This window comes from Drosophila willistoni (assembly GCF_018902025.1).
Source record: "Drosophila willistoni isolate 14030-0811.24 chromosome XR unlocalized genomic scaffold, UCI_dwil_1.1 Seg143, whole genome shotgun sequence".
Lineage (NCBI taxonomy): Eukaryota > Metazoa > Arthropoda > Insecta > Diptera > Drosophilidae > Drosophila > Drosophila willistoni.
The window spans coordinates 2,832,448-2,854,020 of NW_025814056.1; the positions used below are offsets into that span (position 1 = coordinate 2,832,448).

At 33.5% G+C, this 21,573-nt stretch overlaps 3 protein-coding genes across 3 annotated transcripts; all 3 read right to left on the reverse strand.

Annotated features, from left to right (window-relative positions):
* Positions 1-11,713: 11,713 nt before the first annotated feature.
* Positions 11,714-12,729, reverse strand: LOC6646438. Its single transcript, XM_047011899.1, has 4 exons — positions 12,694-12,729; positions 12,454-12,612; positions 12,017-12,187; positions 11,714-11,942 (listed from the first exon to the last, which is right to left on the reverse strand). Exons 1-4 carry the CDS (start codon positions 12,727-12,729, stop codon positions 11,784-11,786), a joined length of 525 nt encoding a protein of 174 aa, XP_046867855.1. The 3' UTR covers positions 11,714-11,783.
* A 225-nt stretch (positions 12,730-12,954) lies between these two features.
* On the reverse strand, positions 12,955-18,405 carry LOC124460648. The gene is made up of 4 exons (XM_047011900.1): positions 18,382-18,405; positions 15,366-15,524; positions 15,132-15,296; positions 12,955-13,119 (listed from the first exon to the last, which is right to left on the reverse strand). The coding sequence occupies exons 1-4, from the start codon at positions 18,403-18,405 to the stop codon at positions 12,955-12,957; spliced, it is 513 nt and encodes a 170-aa protein (XP_046867856.1).
* Positions 18,406-18,784: 379 nt separating this feature from the next.
* Positions 18,785-19,502, reverse strand: LOC26530069. The gene is made up of 4 exons (XM_015177603.1): positions 19,458-19,502; positions 19,220-19,378; positions 19,001-19,165; positions 18,785-18,940 (listed from the first exon to the last, which is right to left on the reverse strand). Exons 1-4 carry the CDS (start codon positions 19,500-19,502, stop codon positions 18,785-18,787), a joined length of 525 nt encoding a protein of 174 aa, XP_015033089.1.
* Positions 19,503-21,573: the final 2,071 nt, after the last annotated feature.

The window sequence follows — 21,573 nt, forward strand, 5'->3', positions numbered from 1 at the left end:
CCACTGTCCCTCTTATTCTCTCTCTCTTTCTCTCCCTCTGTCTCTTTCCCTTTGTCTCTTTCTTTGCTAAAAATATTGTTAAGCAATAAAATATTATGGTCCCAAGTGGATGGCTTGCTAGGCCCAAACTAAGCGGATCCAACTCCGTTTTTCATTCCAAATCGCTCCTCCTGTCAATATACTTTGACGATAATATACTCAATTTTTGGGGTCAGTACAAGCAGTCATCTAATTCAATTTTGGCTATTGATTTAAGATCAATAAGTTTGTTATTTTCCAGGCAATTGCCATAAAATTAAGCATTAATTATAAATACTTATTATTCAGAGTGGTAAATTATATATGTAAGTACATATATAAATAGCTCAACTGTAACATTTAGATCCCATGGGAACGATTGAAGTGTTTGTTATAAGTTTTTGTATTACTAATTGAACTAAAATTTCCAAATCGTTAACTTTCAGTTCAGTTACCTTTAATTTAATTTCTGATTGAGGAACTTTATGATTTTTTTTGTTGTTGTTTTGTTCATCAAGTTCAAGTTGCATATTCAGAAGGGTCAAAAATTCCCCATATGCTATGCACTCTCTCATTGGCGCAATTGGATATCAAAGGCAATTGCCACATTTCGAGATTTGCCATTAAATATTGTATGTCGTCTGCAACGGACGTCTGGGGCCTTGCAATGTGCTGGTTTCCTCCGACATCATCTCCGTTTTGCATTGCAACAGACGGCGATGGCGATGGCGATGGCGATGGCGATGACCATGATAATGATGATGATGACGATGATGATGTTGATGCTGCTGCAGATGCTAGTGGAAAGTGGAGTAGAAAGACCTGGTCGATGCGGCCTGTAAGCGTTGCTAACAAACAAAACACAAAACGAACACAAAGAATCAACTTTTTTTTTCAAATGGACTGATTAGAGTGAGAGAGAGTACGAGAGAGAGAGAGAGAGAGAGAGAGGTAATAGAGAAAGGGGAGTGAAATGCATATAGAAGTCAAAGTCGAGCTCAAATACAAACTCAAAACTCGGAACTGGTGTAATATTAAGCAGATGAAACGTCCGGCAGACGATTCGTCAGTCAGTCAGTCAGTCAGACAGCCAGTCAGACAAAATGGACAAACGGACAAACCGAACGGACCCAGCGACAGTCAGTCAGACAGCCAGAGAGACAGACAGATGAACGAGCTGCGAGCAACAGAAATTGCAACCGATAATAATTATTTTTATGGAGTCTAGTCTATGTCTAGACGATTTTTTTTTTTGTTCGTTCGTTTGCTGTTGTAGCTGCTGCTGCTGCTGCTGCTGCTGCTGCTGCTTACTTCACTTGCCGACCTGGGTAGTACCCCTTGCCGTCATTTAACGCCCTTTAGCAACAACCTTCAACATTCTTTAGGGTGGTGTCACCACCCACTTCTTTCACCCTTTCCTTCGTTACGGCTCTGTTGTTGCTGTTAAAGCTACTGTGTCATTGTTTTCGCTTTGATTCCGATTTTAACTGGTAAACTGGCATTTAACTGTTTTTCTGTTGCTATTTGACAAACAAGCCAGCCAGACGGACATACGAAAGACATTTGCTGTGATAGGCTAACTGGAGTGGTGTGGTGCCAGTGGTGCGGAAAGTGGGGCGAAGGGTTGTCAGGAAAGGCAAGGCGAGACATTGTCGACTGCAGTCAGATAGTGAACGTGAGCGAGGCATGACAGACTCCAAACTAAATGCCGCTACAATATGCTCTTTGGGTTGGGGTTGGGGTTGGGGTTTGGGTTTGGGATTGGGTTATGTTTGTTTGTGCAGTGCAGAAGGAGAAGAAGGTTTGCTTTCTTGGTAGGGGTTAGTCGATGAGACACAATCAAGACACAAGGCAGCAGCAGCAGCAGGCGACAGGCTGCAGGCGGCATTGAGCCAAACATGCGGAAAAGTCAACCAGCAAAAGGCAAACAGACAGACGAATGACATTGCGCACAGTAAAACAAAGTATATAACAAATTGTTGAATTCCATATATTATAATTTTTATTCAAAATCAATAATATTTTGTAATTAATTTACGTTTAAAATATCATTAGTTTAGAGTATTTCTAATCTGAATATCATTTTATATTGGTAAACCATCATGGCGGATGAGTAACCATTTTACAAACAAGCCAAATAAAAGATGCGAAATCCAAAATGAAATAAATGGCTTACTTTAAGAAATTTTCCAACAAAAAATGAGCTTTACTTTTTTGGGATTATTGATCTTATTCACTTGATCGATTGTGCTATGCAGACATTAATTTGGTTATCATCTGAGATATTGTTTACGATGAATATAGTTAGAGAACCACAACATGCTATAGATTCTTAATATTAATAAAAAGAATCAGCGATAACCGCGATAATCAATGTTAAAAAAATACAGATCTGTGTAAGTTTCAATCTTCTTAAAATGTATTAAACCTTGCTTATTCGATTTGACGATTTGAGGTCAATCTTATGAAGAATATTACAAAAAGGTGTGCATATGCTAAAACTAATTGAGAATTATAACACAAAAACTTAATTAAAGCTCACAATACCAAAAGTTCAAGGGTTGAGAAAACTCTATTTAAATAAAATAGTAAAGAATTTTAAATTCATTGACCACTGTGCACACCTCTATTAAAGACCTAAAAACTACGTACATAATACAGTTTAGTTCGCGCTTCGTTGGGCATGAGAAAAATGGCACCTTCGTCAACAACATCAGAACTGAACCACGTTAAGAGAGTGATAGAGATAGATGGAGAAACAGGCAGAGAGAGAGTAAAAAACACAGCTTCAGACAATTGTCTGATCTGTCTTTTTGTCTGTCTGTCTGGCTGTCTGTCTACATCCATGGCATTGTCGCCATATTTGGCCAAGAGGAGAATATGTCTCGACACCTTTTCCACTCTTTTAATTCTTGTTCGTTTTGCTATGCTTCTTTTCTTGCCCCTGCCACACAGACTACTCTTTGTGATGGAAGCTAGCCGAACCGCGCTTTCAGCCCCAAGATATTATGTTATTATGGCAATTATAGTTACACGACTTTGGCGGCATCTATGGCATTTGGTGGCACCACAAAGTTGGCCTCGACGACAGCTTGGCATGTCTGTGTGCTCTGTGGTTAAGAGAGAGAGAGCAAGAGGGACAGTTTTCTGGCCGAGATTTTCAAAAAAGATAAGCACAAACTGAATACTGTAGCCGTTGCCATTGCAATTACAAACATTTTAATGCAATTAACACACCTGAGACTGAGACTGAAACTAAGACTAAGACTTTGATTGCAACTGCAACTGCGAATGAGACTGAGACTGAGACTGAGACGACTTGTCGGCGAAGCTCATTTGCCTGGAACTTCAAAAGCCAAAAAAGCGACAACATTTGCTGCGTGTGTCAGTTTCATGGATGATGCCACCGTCACCACCACCCTCACCCACCACCACCGCCACCGCCGCCATCACCTTCTTTCTGAGGTTTGCCGCTCCAGTTGCTATCAGTGCTGAAAGATATGTGTATACTTTACGTACGTACGTTGTCGTTCAGCATTTTCTTTCTTTTTTTTTTCGTTTTTTGTTCCTTGGTTTTTTGTACTGACTTTGTAGTGTGCCGCCTCAAGTGCAGTTGAGCGAAAGGGTGAAGAAGCAGGTGGTGGAGGTGGAGGACCCTTTCTTAATGCCATGTCCAGCAAATCGTCCCCACAAGCGCACAATCAGTTTGCGCTTCATTTCATCGGTTTAATATGCAAAGGTAAAAAGGCAGGGCAACAAAAACAAAAACACACGAAACAAAAAAATTGATTGTCTTTATTATCTTGGTGGCTGCTGCTGCTGTTGCTGCAACTTTTGGCTTGCAACTGTCGCCAGCGGCTTTTGTGGCCTCTGATCTTTCGTTGACGGAGATGGGAATGTTTGAGACGACTATGGTATACATTGTTATTGTTGCTGTTGTTGTTGCTTTCGTTACGATTGAGATTCTGATTCAGATTTAGATTCACATTCACGTCAAAAGGCGGCTCCCGTCGTCTCTGACGTTCAAAATCGTTGTCGGCCAGACGCCGTGAATTTTTTCTACAAACAAACTTGCCCCAAAAAAAACTTGCGCCTGGTGAAACAATAATAATAATAATAACAAAAATAACAACACTTGGCTAACATTTTATGGAAACCGAATCTTTAAATGCTCTTAGCTGAGCATTCAAAATCAAAACAAATAATATCTCACACTTTATTTCCTGGAACTTCTCTCTCAATACTCAATGCCAAAACTAGTTCAGAATTATAACTTTCTCTCTAACTCCAAACTAAATATTTATGTCTAGAAATTGTTAAATTATTTTTATTACGAAATTTCTGGCAAATTTATTTATGAAATTAAATAGATAACCCACATTCATTTTTTGTTTTTAATCTTTTAACTGGTGTGGGTAAATTGTTTATCATTGATGGCTGATAATAATTGTGTCTGCACTCAATCTAATCAAATTTGGTGTATTAATCACACTAATCAATCCCATCCATCTATCAATGGTGTCAGTTGCGGGAAAGGGTATTAACCAAAAACCAATAATTTTTATGATTTGCCCGTCTAGACATTTGCGTAGACAACGCAAATATCGAGAAATTTATACAATTGAATGAGTGTAGGTATGTAGTATGGCAATGTATGTGTGTGTGCGTGTGTGTAGTGGAAAAGACTATGAAAAAATTAGACTACCTTATCAGTTGGTAGGCCAATATCCAAATGAATCAGACGACATATATGTATGTATGTATGTATGACTCGTATGTGGGTATTGATTAAGACTTGTCGTCGTCATCGTCGTCATTTGTCCGTCTACCTGTTCCAATCACACACACACAAATACTTTCTCTCTCTATCTGTCTTTCTGTTTCGCTCACTCTTTCTATCCATGATGTTTCTTTGCATTTCTGCCCCTGTAGCATTCGTCTAGGAATTAATGACAAATCATTTATAATCCGACAGGCAAGCAGCAAAGCCAAAAAGCTTCACCTGCCATTACGTAATCCAGAGTGAGAAAGACAGCGACAGCGAGAAAGACACACAAAATGTGTACGAGGAAGAAACAGGGAAAGAGAGAGGAGAAGAGTATATACATATATTTAGTCAAGCGATTAGCTTCCGTTTCAGTTCTACTTCTTCTTGCTTCTGCTGCTGCTGCTGCTGGTGATGTCTGCTGGTCTGGGAATGACTTGGCAGCCTTGAAACATCATGCCCAGGGATTTCACTTAATCGAATAGCTGGAGCAGAGCAGAACAGAGCAGAGCAGGGCAGGTCGGGGGAAACCAACAAAAAGAGGATGAACTTTAGTAGTAGTAGTAGAAGGAGTGGCAGCAACATTTTGTATTCTCTAGGTCATTAGGGGAAGCCGACACCGATATAAGCATATACACGAATCTACCTACCTACCTACCGACTATATGGAAAACCATTAAAGACGTCCAAGCACAAGGCCAGGCTAAAAGGCATGCTGAAGTTATATGCTTAATTTATTATTAATGGACTGCTCCCCTACAACTTTGTCTTCAAATTCTCTCCTTTTCTTTCTCTCTGTCTCTGTCTCTTTCACATTCTGTGTCATGTTTGCCTCTTCTTGCCTTATTTTTTTCCTTTTGGCTAACACATTTGGGTCCTGTCCTTGAGCCTTATTTTGATTTTGATGAATTATTTGAGTGGTCTTCAAATTCGAAGAAGAATTCAAACGTAATTTATTCACAATGAGCCAAAGTGATTTTGTTCTTAAATATAGTATTAACTTTCATTCTTAAAGCCAGAATAAATGCCTTTTTGTTTTCTACCTAAAAGAGCATTTACACACAAAAATATGTTAATTTAATTTACTACATTATTATGAGCCTTGGTTAAAAAAAATGAATTGTTCTCATATTTAAGATCATTGATTTTTATTTAAACCGTATATCTCTGGCAATAGTCGATCACAGTTAAGAGAAGTCTTAACGAAAAGTATTATATTTAGTACAAAACCCATCCAAATCAAAATACTTACTCGTCTAGGCTTCCTATAATATTATGTTCAAAAACTCAGCGTGTAATGCTGTTCAGAATTTAAACAAGATAATGGAAATTATGTGGCTCAAAATCTCTGAGCAACATGTTACCCACCAGATTGGTATCCAGTAGAAAAAAATTTACCTAGGGTCGAAATTCCGTATTTGTATCCATTATTTTATCTAGGGGGCGAATTTTATTTTATTCAATTAAAAACACAAAAAAAAAAAAAGAAAACACCAAAAATTAGACGTTGAAATTTTGAAATATCTTATTTCGTTTCATTTTTGCACCTTTACATACACATTGACAGTGCATTCATGCCGATTGAGCACATACCACTCCGTAAATATACCAAACTCACCATAGGCCATGGATATATAGCGAGTGAAATCGCTTTCTAGATCTCCACTCCAAAGCTTGTCCACAATGGCATCATGCTAAAAAGAAACAATAATTTGTTAAGAGTTAACCGATAATTTGCATGCAACTTACACCATATGGACACGTATGATTCAAATTGGAGTATTTTCGAAAAGTATTGTAAAATATTTCGACAATCGGATTATTTGGATTTTTTAGATACTTGCAGGCATCGACAGTGACATCAAAAAAAAATGGTTTATAGCTTTGACCATCGTAACGCATTAGTCTTAGTTTCACCTGCAAAATAATATAGTTAATTGATTGATTTATTTTTCCACCTAAGAGATGTTAATTTATTTGTATGTGTGCATATGTTTGTTGATTTTCGTTGTGCAATATATATAGCATACTTAATTGGGCAGCAATGTACAATTTTGCACTAACTTCGAACACGAGCTTACCTTTATATCTCTGAGGGGAAGTTGATAGAGTTTTGCATAGATATCAATATATTTATGCGTACGATTCACTGCCTTTATATGACAGGTTTGAAAAACACCAAAATTCGGACTTGTGAAATTGCACTTTAGATTCGAAAATGTCACAACGGCCATGTATGTCTGAAATTCAATTCGAAATTAAGTCAGAACAAAAAGCCAAATTGTAGCCTGTAAACATCAAAGAGACACCAATTACCTTTAAATTGAAGAGCAATAAAAGAAGCGTCAAATGTATAAACATACACTTAAATGACCGACTAATGACAAACACTTGTAGCATCCACATTTTTGTTAATGATGAAATATTCGAGTGAAACCATTTGTATATAGGTAAAACTAAACAAAAAAAAAAAAAACTTACCCATTTGACCTGTTTATATTAATAATGATTTTTCCAAATGAGTGAATAAATTCATCTTTATACTTATGTAAATTATTAATTTTAGTCTGATGTTGGTACGCAATGACGGTGACATTTTCGACCCATAAACCATACAAATTCTCGATCAGCTTGATAAACTGAGTCGAAATAGCCATGCCCGTTTGTTCATCGGACAGTCTGAAACTTGGCTCTTAAGCTTTTTATAGACCGACTGAGATCAAGCTTGACCATTATAATCCGACAATAGCACCGAATCGGACCAATAGCTGCCATAGAGACCAGCGATCGAAAAATCTACTTTATGGAGAAACATAAAAGGTATTCTAAAGCAAGCTCAGTGAGAAATATCTCATAATAAAGAAAAATCGTATAAGCTACAAAAATATTTTTAGAACGCAATTTATTCAAAGAAATTTATTGAAGGAGTTAATGATTTAAAAATGGCTAGAAAATGCCTCTCTGATAAGACTGTGATGGTAAATAAGTGAGCCTGTTTTTGTAAGCTGACTATCATTTACAAAAAATAGGTCCAACGTTTGCTGAAAAGCTTTTTTTTTTAAGTTACAATAAATTTCTTTGTAGCAATTGACATTCGCATTAAAACTCCTTCCACCGTCAGCATAGTTTTTTAAAAATATATCCAAAGCTTCAAGAATTAAACACATATGTAGCTTTGTAAATTTTATTCGAGATTAAATTTTCTTAAAAAGGCAGAGAAACAGAATTCCCGAGTTTCGATACTATGACGCAGTTGGAAACAAAATTGGGCAACTGATACGTTGGTAAACGTTGACATTACCGTTACCAGAAGTTGCAAAAATTTTGGTTTTTACTTAAACCCAAAACAACGCAACTTCGAAAATCTGACGACCCACAGTGAAACTTACTACTCTTTGATCAACGACGGAACTTCGAAAAAAACGCAAAACAAAACGACGCAAAGCGAAAAATTAAAGTCTATAAACTTCGGTGCATCCAAATCAGTTTCTCGCTAAAAGCTTCATTAATTTTACATAGCATATTTGAAGTCAATTTATATTTTAAACATTATTGTAACAACACTACAAAGTAGATAGTAGAAAAATGTAATGTTAATAAATTTTGTGCTGGATTTTAATTTATCTTTATTATTTTAAACGGATTTTATTAACGAAAGAAAAACAAAAATGGGTTGCCTGCCTGAATTAATAGCACTAGCAAAACTATGAACTCTGAATTGATGATGCATTTTCAATCACTGATTAATATAACAAGATATACATTTTACGGCTATATTTTGTACGCATGATCCAGTAACTCGGTAGGATGCAATTTATTTTCTAATACCTTGGCAGATTTGGACAATAGTTTGCTTAGTCTAAATACATATATTAATATATATGGGTTAAATCAACAAATAATCGGACAGAAAAAGTTTTCTTTAGAAAAAAAAAATATAAAAACAATTCTTGTTCAAATTAAAATCTTGTTCCGTCAAATGTTTTGGAAATGATTCAATTTAATTTCAAAATAATTTTGGCTGACTTCTAGGTTCCTTTAAATGACCAAAAAGAAGAATTTCAGCAGATTTCGAATATTAGTTATAGGCGTATAGTTATTTATCTTAAGTTTTTAGATTATATTGGTTATTATTGGTACTTTGTTCGGGATCAGTTTTTGGCATTTTTCAAACAACCAAAGCTATGTATGTATGTTAGGCCTGAAGTATGTTTTGGTTTCTTGTTTTGCGTTACCAATAGGATCATTAATTTTTATCATTATTTCATCAACAAATTACAAAATAAATTTTAAAATGTGATTTTTCTGGCCATGAGCTTTTAAATAAAGTGAAAGTCAAGATATCTAAGGAATGCAATCGATGAACTGCTGCTTTGGTTGGGAGAGAAAGTGCTCGCCTCTCTATTGTTATTTTCTCTCGCTCGCACTCTCACGACCAAATGGAAAATTTCAAAGGAAAATACCATTTCTGTTAGAAATCACAATGAAATATTTAAATGAATGAATATGGAAAATTTAATAATGGTCTGCACGAGAAATTTATACACTTTATTTCGCTTTGTGTTAACTCAAGCAAAAATATTATTGATGTTGATATAAAGGTAAATTTTTTTAAAACATTTCCATTAACGTGGAAGTAATTTTACTGCCATTAAACTGTTTAATAAACCAACACAAACCTATAATGTATCTACGTTTTAGATATAGGATGAACTGATATACGCCATATTGTTCGATAACTATTAATTTCTTTTAAAACGCATAGTTTGCATGGGTACTGATTGTCGACATTCTGCAAGTTTCTTTGAAGTGGCGGTTAAAATATGGAATCTTTATACATGTTTTTATATGTGAAGTCAGTTTCTTTAATAAACAAGATTTAATTTATATATAGCTTTTAATTAATTTAATTTGACTGCTCCAGCTGTACTGTACCTTTCTTTTTCCTACTTCTACTACTGAGTTGCCAGATCGCTGCTTAATGAAAACTGGCGTTGCCACTTCTGTTACGCTTAAACCTGCTGCTGTTAGTCTGCTGTTAAACTTTAATGGTAAAGAACTTTAAAAAATTTAAATTTAATGTAACAGCTTTAAGTAATCATCATTCCTGTGCAACCCTTACCTATGCATATACTAAATAAACCTTTTGATTTCACGTATATTATATATATATCTATGTCTATGTAAATGTATCTGGTTATATCTATGTACATATAAAAGTCTTTAGCTTATTACCAACCGATTTGTTTTATTTACTAAAAAAAAAAGTACAAGAAAATGATTACGTGTTAATACCTAATTGGATTTTATGCTTATATATAAATTAATGGTAGCACGTTGCACATTTTGGGAATACCAATCGGTAAATAAGGCATAGTCTCCACTGGCAACGGGTAGATAACTTATTAAATCCAAATAACGATCATACAGACCGGATGTCCACAATTTGTTAATGATAATATCATGCTGAAAATTATGTATTTTTATAGGTTTGTATTTCCAAATTTTCCATACTCACATTGTAGGGACACGTATGATTTACATTCGAATATTTCCTATAAGATTCATAGAAAATCCTTACAAGCGGATTTTTAGTTGGATTTTTTAAAAATTTACAAGCATCGAAAGTGGAATCCACAAAATAAACTTTATAGCCCTGACCATCATAGCGCATAAATCTCAAGTGTATCTGAAAAAGGAGATGTCGATGTCTTTTTATTTTTTGTGGTGGCCACAATCAACTGCTACTTACTGTAACATTATCAATGGGTAATTTATGCAATCGAACATGAAGATCAACATATTTATGAGTTCGATTGACGGCCTTAATGCGACAAATTTCAAAATCGGCATAACTTTTATCTTTGGTACTGCATTTGAAGTTCGTGAAACTTACTTGGAGTAAATTAACCATTATTACCATAGTAGAAACTATGATAAACCAAATGACAGCAAATAACTTCATTCTCTTTCGCCAAGCTCTCAATTACAATTGGTTCATCAGATTTGTCAAATTTTTTCTTTTTTATTTGTATTTAGAAATATAATATTTAATGGGTTTAAGCCCCAAAATCTGATTTGGTCATGGTAGAATGATTGCTTAATTACACAATCGATTACTTGTTGATGTTTGTATACACAATGGTATATAAAAATTTTGTATTTAAAAATCTTCTTGACCAATTGGATTTCTTGTCTATTACAGTGAACTTCTAATTTAGTCAATGTACTTAACGATAAAAAACATAATTATTTTCTAAATACACCAAAAACTAAGATTAATCGAAGATTAATTTTTATTGCTTACAATTGATATTTTCTTTGCCGCTAATTTTAAGTTATTAACAATTGGACCAAAAATTAAAATAATGTTGCTTGACTTATATATTGTTTTTTTTTCATGATTAATTATCGCACGACTTCGATGAATCATACGATTCAATAATCGATAAGTTCATTATTTATCGCTATCAGTAGTCGTAGTATAATCTTTAGAATAACTGTTTTACAACTTTTTATAAATTAAGTTAACACCTTCTGGAGTCTTAACTCTTTTGGTATGGGTTGGGCTTTCGCTATGACCTTAACTTTAAAGTCGAACAAGTTCTAAAAAAAACCAGAATAATTAGAAAGCTCTTAGTATTAACTGAGGTTAATCATGCGGAATCGTTGATGTTTTTTTACCCGCGCGTTTTTTATTGATTTTTATTGTGAGCATGGGGTCGGAAAATAACCTTGTGTTAACATTACTAACCATATTTCCACTTTTCCAATAATTAATTTCTCGTTTTGCAGTATGTAGGAGTGTTCCACACGAATTTCTGTCAATAAATCATCAATAGAACATTACCTTTTCAGTGCCAAAAAGGAAACAAAAACAAATATGTATTAAAATTGTGTTATTGTGTTTATTAATGATTCTGTTTTAAAAATTTTAATCACCATCTCTAGTTTGGTACAAAAATCAAAGATGGTGATTTTGATTTGTTCGACAAAACACTCAATATGTGATTTTTAAATAAAAATTAATTGTAACTCTGAGCAGATTATATGCATACCAACTGGTATATGCAGCAAAGTCTCCACTAAAGCTTGGTAAATAAGCCAAAAAACCTGCATCCAGATTCCCAGTCCATAGTTTATCCACAATCAAATCATGCTATGCATACACATACAAAAAAAAAAGGAAACAATAAACTCACTTTAAACACCAAATACAAAAGATTTTCTTACATTATAGGGACAAGTGTGATTCAGATTGGAACTTTGCCTGTATGTCTCATAAAATGCTTTGATGATCGGATTACTATTCTGGCTTCTGAGAAATTTGCAAGCATCATAGGTTAAATCAAAGAAATGTGGCTTATATCCATGCCCATCAAAACGCATTAGCTTAAAATTGATCTAAGAGCAGGCAGTATTTAAGCAAAAATAAAAGAAATGTGAAAAGTGGTATAAGTAATGTGTACAAAAAAACCCTCGCTCACTAGCGTTCAATCACAAGATTACTTTAGCGCTGCCAACGGTCGATTCCACCATTATTTTTTAGCTGTTTCTTTTGTATCTTGGCTCGCCAATAGATATTAATAAAGGATTTTGGTATGCCAAAATCCCAAATTTCATCTTTAAGATTCATGATATAAAAATGAAAGTATACGCTCTCTACTCACCGTTACATTGTCGATTGGTAATTGCATCATCTTTACATATATATCGATATATTTATGAGTCCTGTTTACAGCCTTAATACGACACGTCTTTATATCGCTAAAATTTTTATCTAAATTATTGCACTTTAGATTCGTAAAGGTGACGTGAGCATCGATTATCTAAGATACACACATAATAAATAAAAGACGAAAAAACAAAAAAATACAAATATAAAATTGATTGATCTTTTATTCCATTACCCCTATGATTAAACAAATTCCCAGAAGTTTCCACATTTCGTTTTGGTACACTCGGCGCAGCTGTAACTATTTAAGTTTGTGTTCGTGTTATGCATTATATATAGATATTTTATGGCCACTAAAATATAAAACAAATACCTGTTAAATTCGAAACAATCAAATCGTTTGGGGTTTAATTAATTTGCTGCCCTTTTTAATGGTATTTAACTGAGGTAATAATGCATAAAAATGTCATCCCACACACATAGGGATGTCATGACATTATTTCTTATCAGTTAAACGGAAATAAGTGTTTACATAGCAACGAATTATATTATTTGTATACCAATTGGTAAAGATTGCGTAATCCCCAAGGGGCATAGGTAAGATACGTGTAAAACCAGTCTCCAGATTGCCCGTCCATAATTTGTTGATAAAAACGTCTTGCTAAAAGCGATGAATTCAAACAGATTTGTCATTTATGCCAGTAAATCATGTTGATATTGTATATACATATATTAGAGGGCTGAGAGCAAATGAGGCTAGTAATCCAGTCGGTTTAAATCGAGAATGAAAAAAGGTAATTTGCTTATATTTGCAAAAAATCCTCCTCTAAGAAAAGTACTTTAACGATAAAAATTTGCATGTAAGTATGTAAAAAATGGATTTGAATTAATCCAATTTAAACTTCCAGAACGACAAAGGACTTTACTTAAAATTAGGATATTGATTGCATTAGGAAAATTTAGTGATAAATTGGCGCCTTCTTTAGAATTTAATAGATATATTTCATCCATTCAGTCGGAAATGATCCAATGTCAAAGATTTGAAATTTCTTCATCAAATCAGATGCACAAACAAATTATTCAAAACGAAACAAAAATAAAACAAAATTGAGTCATGAATCATCATATATCAAGTACCAAACAAAACATGCATCCACACGCTGTGGAAAACATTTAAGAAAATATGTAACAACGGCAGGATGTCAAGTGGCCAAAGCCGAGCATATTGTTTACATATTGTATAAAGAATTAACTTTTTAGCATTGTTTATACATAATTTGTAACCCCCGAAAACATGGGTCATTACAATAAGTATTTTTAAAAACAATTGTCGCCTTCTAGATTTTAGAATTTTACATTTATACACAACACATTGGAAAATAAATAGGAATAGGAACTGACTATTTTGAATTCGAAGAGGGAAATTTGTTGTCTTTCCTTCTCGCCTGTCATTGGTTATTGAGTTGAACTTTCAACATATTATTATGGCATTTTTTGAAATAGGGAAAATATGATAAGAAGCGTTTCTTACGGCAATAACTTTGTGGGTAAGTTCTTGGGTTGTTGAGGATATAAATACGTTAATGTTTTTAAATAGGGAATATTCAAAACTAATCCAGTTTTTAAAACCAAAATCCGGTGGATATTTCCGACTTAGGTGGGAAATGTTTAAATGCTTTTAATGGAATGATTTTAAATAATAAGGAAAATACGACGAAATACAATATAACGGTACTAATTATGTGGGTGAAGTTCTTTTGTTGAAGTTAAAAATTGAAATCAGCTTATATTAAGGAAACTAAATGATTCAGTTGTTACCCCAGCAGAGGGAAGTAATTGAATGAGCAAACCCATGAGTTGTCCCAGTATTTATTTGATTTTTGAGCGAATTTCGCCATGGCTACTTGATGAAAATAAATTCTTTAAGTATTATGCAACACTGACAATGCTATCGATAAGTAAAACTTACTGTTCAACACGTTCAGTGTTGAAAAAAAGTAATGCATACAAATGAATATAAAAAGTCGTATGTAGGAGTCTAAACCAAAGGCCGCAACAAAAAGCGCCCTCAAAAAAGATTGAAATATTTATGCAAAAATAATGGCAATAAAAATAGGAAACGGATCAAAAGAGCAATATCAGGCCAGCGCTACTTGATAAAAAAAAACGTTAGGTATTATGCAACACTGACATTGCTATCGATAAGTAGTACGCAAATCTCATACAACACATCTAACGAAACTGTTGAGATAAACAATTGATGTAAAACACCGAGTTCTGTTGGAATGATCTATCATCCTTGAACAGCTGATTGTAAAGTTACCAAAGGTAGACTTGATTAAAAATGTGGGGGAGGGGGGGACAACCTTAATGTTCGGACTTAGCTTCGAATGGTAAAAGGATTGACAATTCAGTTGAATAAGAAAACAGCAATTTCTAAAATGGCTTCAAAGCGAGAAAATAAACATTCTTCAGAGGCGAATTTACAATTTAAGAAGAAACAAATGCTTGAATTTGTTCTAACTGTAAACGAACACTAGTGGATTGCATTATTCGTTTAACCAATTAAGCGGAGTCATTCATTTAAAGAGCATTGGGATAATTGTAAATTTTGCAGCCCTCTAATATATGTACATATGTATCCATATAGTATATATGTATATGTATGCTTACGTTATAGGGACAAGTGTGATTCATATTGGAACTATCCTTAAAGGTCGCATACATAATTTTAGCAATCGGATTTTTTTGTAGTTTCAAAAATTGGCAAGCATCGTAGGTCAAATCAAGATAGAACGGCTTATAGCCATGATCATAACGCATCAACTTAAAATTCACCTGTTAAAAAAAAAACAACATTCACGATTATTTTTATTTATAGATATCTTCAAATGCATATAGGCTTACCGTTACATTATCAATAGGTGTGCCAGTTGTTTTATAATAGATGTTGATATATTTATGAGTTCGATTCACAGCCTTGATGGAGCAGGTTTCAAAATCACCCAAATTTTTAAAATAATTATGACACTTTAGATTAGTAAAGGTCACATGGGCCTGGCAAGCCTGAAATCAACAATTTAATGCGAAAAAACATACATACATTAAAAACTGTAATCATAATGATTTATATTACATAAAAGAATTATATGGTAGGTATTGCTTTGAGAATAAATAATAATTCATTTCATTTTTGTCAAAAAATTCAAGACATGAATATTATTGATCTGTTTTAATGTGTTAACTTATGGTTTTAAGTTCATTCTGGACACACATCCAAAAATTTTAAAATTCATAATACAGAACGCTAAGAAAAAGTTCTTGATCTGCCTCGGATCTTTCAACTTGGCGTCATTTTACTTCACTAATTAATTCTAAAGTATTATAGTTTTTAAACTAAATTCCGCGTTAAGTAAGGCAATTTCAACATATATTGCATATATATGCAGAATCCAGTTATAACGACGCTCAAGGGACCGACCATTTTTGTCATTATATCGGGAAGACGTACTAACCGGAGCCCCTTTCATATAAGTTTGTATTGGAACCAAACAATCACTCATCGAACTTTAGTCTCTATAACTGGACGGACGGAGAAGAAAAATGATATTTGGAAGGTTTTGTCTGTGCATTGATGAATTGATGATACAGAAAAAGAGTTCGGAACATGTAAAAATATTATGGCCGAGGACTGCAAGGGTATACTAACTTCGGTTAGCCAAAGTTAGCTTCTTTGATATTTCGATTATCATAATGTCGCATCCACACTTAACACGTTTTAAATTCATGATAAAAATATGGTTAATCATACTATTTTTCAAAAGGACTAGGGATTATCTTATATCTATATGTATATATATATATATATATGTATGTTTATATACAGCAGATTCCGGTTTTAACGACTCCGCTTATAGCGACTAAAGTTCGATGAGTGATTGGTCCCAATACAAATTTATATGAAAGGGCCTCCGGTTAGTACGTTTTCCGGATATAACGACGAAAATCGTGAGTCCCTTGAGCGTCGTTATAACCGAATTCTACTGTATATTTTTTTTGTAGTGTCAAAAGGTACGGTTTAATGCAGAAACCACTTATAGGTTTTATTATGAATTTGTTGAAAAGCAGGAAATAAAATAGTACAAATGTATGTGGGAACTTAGATTTGTGGTCTATTTACAACATTTTTTCATCTTACCATAATAAATACAACTGCCAAAGTGGCCACACTTAAATATGTCATTTTGTTTTGCTATTTTTGTATTAACGAATCAAAGTTTCACTGATGAATGTTTGCTATTTTCAAAATTTTGTGACTTTTCAAAGGTTTGGTACATCAAACTGAGCAAACGAAAATTTATATGCTCTTTCGATAATGAAATAGTTCAAATATGACAAAGTTTGAATATTCTTTTAGGCTTAAATAGTCTATGATTAATTTAAATACCAACTTACCGACAAATATTATTATAAATGTACATTATATTCCATAAGCATTAAGATAAGTTTTGATATGGATAAGTAAGAGCCATGTAGTTATTTTTCATGTTTCTATTTATGTATCTTTATACTACAATTCAAGTCCCCGTTTGATATGTGAGTGTATAAATCGAATGCAATCGCAAAATTCTGATCAACTAATTGAACTATTAACATGAGCCATCAACCAAAAATCAAGTGTTGAACATTAATACCACTGAATAATTATTAACGATAAGGAAAAACAAAAAAATATATATATCGGTACAGCAACTGACCTCACCTTGAACTTTTGCGAACGATTTTAGACCCAGTGTCTATTATATTGAATATTTCTTTAGAGCTTTGGAGTGTCCTATATAATTGCGGGCTATAGATGTACTTATTTAAACATTATTTGGATTATGCACTATGAAATGAAGCCAACGATTACGCGCTTCAATGAGGACATTTGAAGTAACCGATTATTCTAGTTGAAATTGTTGATCAAACTCAAAGATTATTCCATATATGCATGAATTTAGTGATGGTAAACAAAATGTATTAATCGATTATTGATTTATATAATTAATCGTATGTGCGGCGTTATTACACAGAAACGCAAATGTCATTTGCTTTGAAAAAAGGACACTTATGTAGCTTCTATCGACGATTTGTCATTTCTTTTCTTTCTTTTCTTTTCTTACTTTTTATACCATACACCCATAGGGTGAAATGGTATATTAAAGTCGCCAAAATGTATGTAACAGGCAGAAAGAAGCTTGTCTGGCCCCATAAAGTATATATATTCTTGATCAGGATCAACAACCGAGTCGATCTAGCCATGTCCGTCTGTCCGTCCGTCCGTCCGTCTGTACGTCTGTCCGTCTGTCCGTCTGTCCGTATAAACACCTAGATCTCGGGGACTGTAAAAGCTAGAGCCACCAATCGGTATGTAGACTCGTGTAGTATGTAAAGTGTTCAAGTTTATTTCAAATTTTCGCCACGCCCCTTTCCGCCCCCGCAATTTAAAAAAAGCGTTTATCTCAAAAACTATACTAGCTTGAGTCACCATATTTGATATGTATATTTGCCTAGTAAATGCGAACATTATGTATGTGTAAAGATTTTGGCACGACCCTTTTCGCCCCCGTAATTTGAAAAAACTCGATTATCTCCCGTATTTTTCTGCCTTCTGCAATCAAATTTGCCACACTTAAATTACTAATATGCAACAAAATACCAAATTTGATCAACAAAATTGATCGGACAAAAAACAGTCAAGTTATGCATATAAACGTTTTTCCATTGGCTGGTGGGGGCGCTAGGGTGCTCGTATGCTTGAGTGAGCGAGATACTAAGATATGCTTGTAAAAAGCATGTGAAAATGCATTTGTTTAATAAATTTGAAATATTCGCTTTACTGGTGTATGGTATACCTAAGTCGGCGAGACTACTTACTTACTTCATTTGTTATATTATGTGACATTCGATTAAGAGGAGTTAAATTGAACTAGACAATCGATTATTGCTAATCAAAGGTATTATCGGGTCATCAATATATATATACAGTGAAACCTCGATATAACGAATCTGAGGGGGATCGCAAAATTATTCGTTATATCTATTGATTCGCTATAGGTACTGAAATGTAAAACCTTAGTCCTTTCAAGGGACTTAACAAAAAATTCGTTATATTGGGTTTTTCGTTATAACGAAGTTCGTTATATCGAGGTTTCACTGTATATTTATATTGTATATTTAATCCGATAGAACAAAACCAATACCAAAGAAATATAAAAAAATTATAACTAATAATTGTTGTTTTGAAAAATGTTCGCAATTTTAATCCTTTTCAAATGAAATACTTAACTTAAGGTAAAGTATGTATTAACTGAAGCACGAGGTGTATCAAGGACAGAGAAATCCATATATACGGCATACCGTCCGCTAGCTGCGGGTATTATTCCTAACAAATCCGTTTCGAGATTGCCAGTATATAGTTTGTCTACTATCAGATCATGCTAAAGAGAAGATGTATGTATAAAATAATCAAGATATTTATTAAATATAAAGTTACTCACATTATAGGGACAAGTGTGATTCATGTTGGATGTTTTTTTGAAAACATCATAGAATGCTTTTACAAAAATATTCTTTGGGTTTTTCAGAAAATTACATGCATCGAATGTGACATCGATAAAGAATGGCTTATAGCCATTATTAAAGTGCATTGTTTTCAAACGAATCTACAAAATATTTCATTAAAAGATTATTTGGCATTAACATATTATGTAACTGACCGTTATATTATTAACTGGTACTTGATGAATGACAGCATGTAATTCCAAATATTTATGTGTTCGATTCACTGCCTTGATATTACATTTGGAGAATTCGCAAAAATTTTTGTCACTGTTGATGCATTTCAAGTTTGTGAATGTCACAAAAGCTAAATTTGGCTGAATAAAAAAAAAAAAAACACATCCACAATTATTGGTAGATTATTATAGATTATATTGAAAGAATGATCTCACCCACCAAGAATTGAAGAATAACGCAGATGATATATAAAATCTTCCACATGATCGTACAAAATGTAATCCATTTAAGACGCGATGTCAATTTCATCTAGCAAAAATCATAAACGAGTGGAAAATAGGCCAATTTTATACATATACATGTGTACATATATATATGTATTTCATTGACTCTCCATCTGTAGATTTTTTAATTGTCATTGTCATGGTATTTAAATCCCTCTACTATCCCAATCAACGCTTAACAGTTTTTTCTGTTTATTTTGTTTTTGTTATCGTGACTTAGATTAAAACCTAATTGCAGGAGTTCCAAGAATGATATTGATTTTGTCGAAATATTTACAATCCAGTAGTTAATTATACTAAAATTGTGTATTATAGTCGTCAAAATGTACGTAACAGGCAGAAAAAAGCTTTTCCGACCCCATAAAGTATATCGATCTAGCTATGACCCTTAACACTTAAACCAAATTTCGGAGATCAAGTTATTTTCACGCATATATCACGAAATTAGAGGAACAACAAAATTTCCCTCCCAATTTTAAAACTGTGTTGTGTGAGATTTGCGTACTACCTATCGATAGCAATTTCAGTGTTGCATAATACTTAAAGATTTTTTGGTAAATATTTAATTACGTTACTCGGGCCCAAAACAGCGTTAAACTACATGAATTTAGTATCAAACGAACGAGAAAAATTCCACGAGTACGACCTCAGGTGCGCCTTGGTGATTTATTATGTACTTTTGTGTAATTAACAAAAGAAAAATTATGCTTTTAGCGGGACTGTAGCTAAAAGTAATTATTTCCGGCTAAAAGAAGCTGACAAATTTTGAGATAGTGTTGCTAGATGCCAAATTTCGAATACTCGAATACGCGGGCTTTTTGAAACTTTTGGTCGCACTATTCTCAACAAACGAAAATATTGTTGAGTTAACAATAGAGAACATTATAGAGAACAAATATATTTCAGAATACAATATTTGGCTGCCAGAGCAGCCGAATATTTCTCAATTTTATAATTTAGATTAAAACATTTGGCTGCCAGGGCGGTCAAACAACGCGCCAGATAAAAAATAGCGTTTGCAAACACTTAAATCTACCTTTATCTGATTTTTTCACTTTTCAACACTGAAATCTGGAGTAGCTTAAGTAAATATTTACCCTCTTTTACAACACTGAACGTGTTGACCAGTAAGTTTTACTTATCGATAGCAATGTCAGTGTTGCATAATACTATAAGAATTTATTTTCATCAAGTCGCCATGGCGAAATTCGCTCAAAAATCAAATAAATACAGGGACAACTCATGGGTTTGCTCATTCAATTACTTCCCTCTGCTGGGGTAACAACTGAATCATTTTGTTTCCTTATTATAAGCTGATTTCAATTTTTAACTTCAACAAAAGATCTTCACCCACATAATTAGTACCGTTATATTATACTTCGTCGTATTTTCCTTATTATTTAAAATCATTCCATTAAAAGCATTTAAACATTTCCCACCTAAGTCGGAAATATCCACCGGATTTTGGTTTTAAAAACTGGATTAGTTTTGAATATTCCCTATTTAAAAAGATTAACGTATTTATATCCTCAACAACCCAAGAACTTACCCACAAAGTTATTGCCGTTGAAACGCTTCTAATCATATTTTCCCTATTTCAAAAAATGCCATAATAATATGTTGAAAATTCAACTCAATAACCAATGACAGGCGAGAAGGAAAGACAACAAATTTCTCTCTTCGAACTCAAAATAGTCAGTTCCTATTCCTATTTATTTTCCAATGTGTTGTGTATAAATGTAAAATTCCAAAATCTAGAAGGCGACAATTGTTTTTAAAAATACTTATTGTAATGAACCATATTTTCGAAAATTGAAAATTGTTTATACTTTATGCTCTGCCGTTGAAACACTTATCTTATTTTCCCTATTTCAAAAAAATCCCTGAAAATATGTTGAAAATTCAACTCAATAACCAATGACAGGCGAGAAGGAAAGACAACAAATTTCCCTCTTCGAATTCAAAATAGTCAGTTCCTATTCCTATTTATTTTCCAATGTGTTGTGTATAAATGTAAAATTCTAAAATCTAGAAGGCGACAATTGTTTTTC

What these genes read in the sequence shown, in the direction of transcription:
- LOC26530069 (XM_015177603.1), bottom strand. Translation starts at nt 19,502, where the DNA reads ATGTGGAAGATTTTATATATCATCTGCGTTATTCTTCAATTCTTG. An exon ending in TACCAGTTAATAATATAACG is followed by an intron (nt 19,166 to 19,219) that starts GTCAGTTACATA and finishes AATATTTTGTAG; the next exon opens with ATTCGTTTGAAAACAATGCA. An exon ending in ATCACACTTGTCCCTATAAT is followed by an intron (nt 18,941 to 19,000) that starts GTGAGTAACTTT and finishes TCTTCTCTTTAG; the next exon opens with CATGATCTGATAGTAGACAA.
- LOC6646438 (XM_047011899.1), bottom strand. Translation starts at nt 12,729, where the DNA reads ATGTGGAAACTTCTGGGAATTTGTTTAATCATAGGG. An exon ending in GAATTTGTTTAATCATAGGG is followed by an intron (nt 12,613 to 12,693) that starts GTAATGGAATAA and finishes TGTGTATCTTAG; the next exon opens with ATAATCGATGCTCACGTCAC. An exon ending in TACCAATCGACAATGTAACG is followed by an intron (nt 12,188 to 12,453) that starts GTGAGTAGAGAG and finishes GCCTGCTCTTAG; the next exon opens with ATCAATTTTAAGCTAATGCG.
- LOC124460648 (XM_047011900.1), bottom strand. Translation starts at nt 18,405, where the DNA reads ATGTCACATAATATAACAAATGAA. An exon ending in CACATAATATAACAAATGAA is followed by an intron (nt 15,525 to 18,381) that starts GTAAGTAAGTAG and finishes TGTTGATTTCAG; the next exon opens with GCTTGCCAGGCCCATGTGAC. An exon ending in CACCTATTGATAATGTAACG is followed by an intron (nt 15,297 to 15,365) that starts GTAAGCCTATAT and finishes TTTTTTTAACAG; the next exon opens with GTGAATTTTAAGTTGATGCG.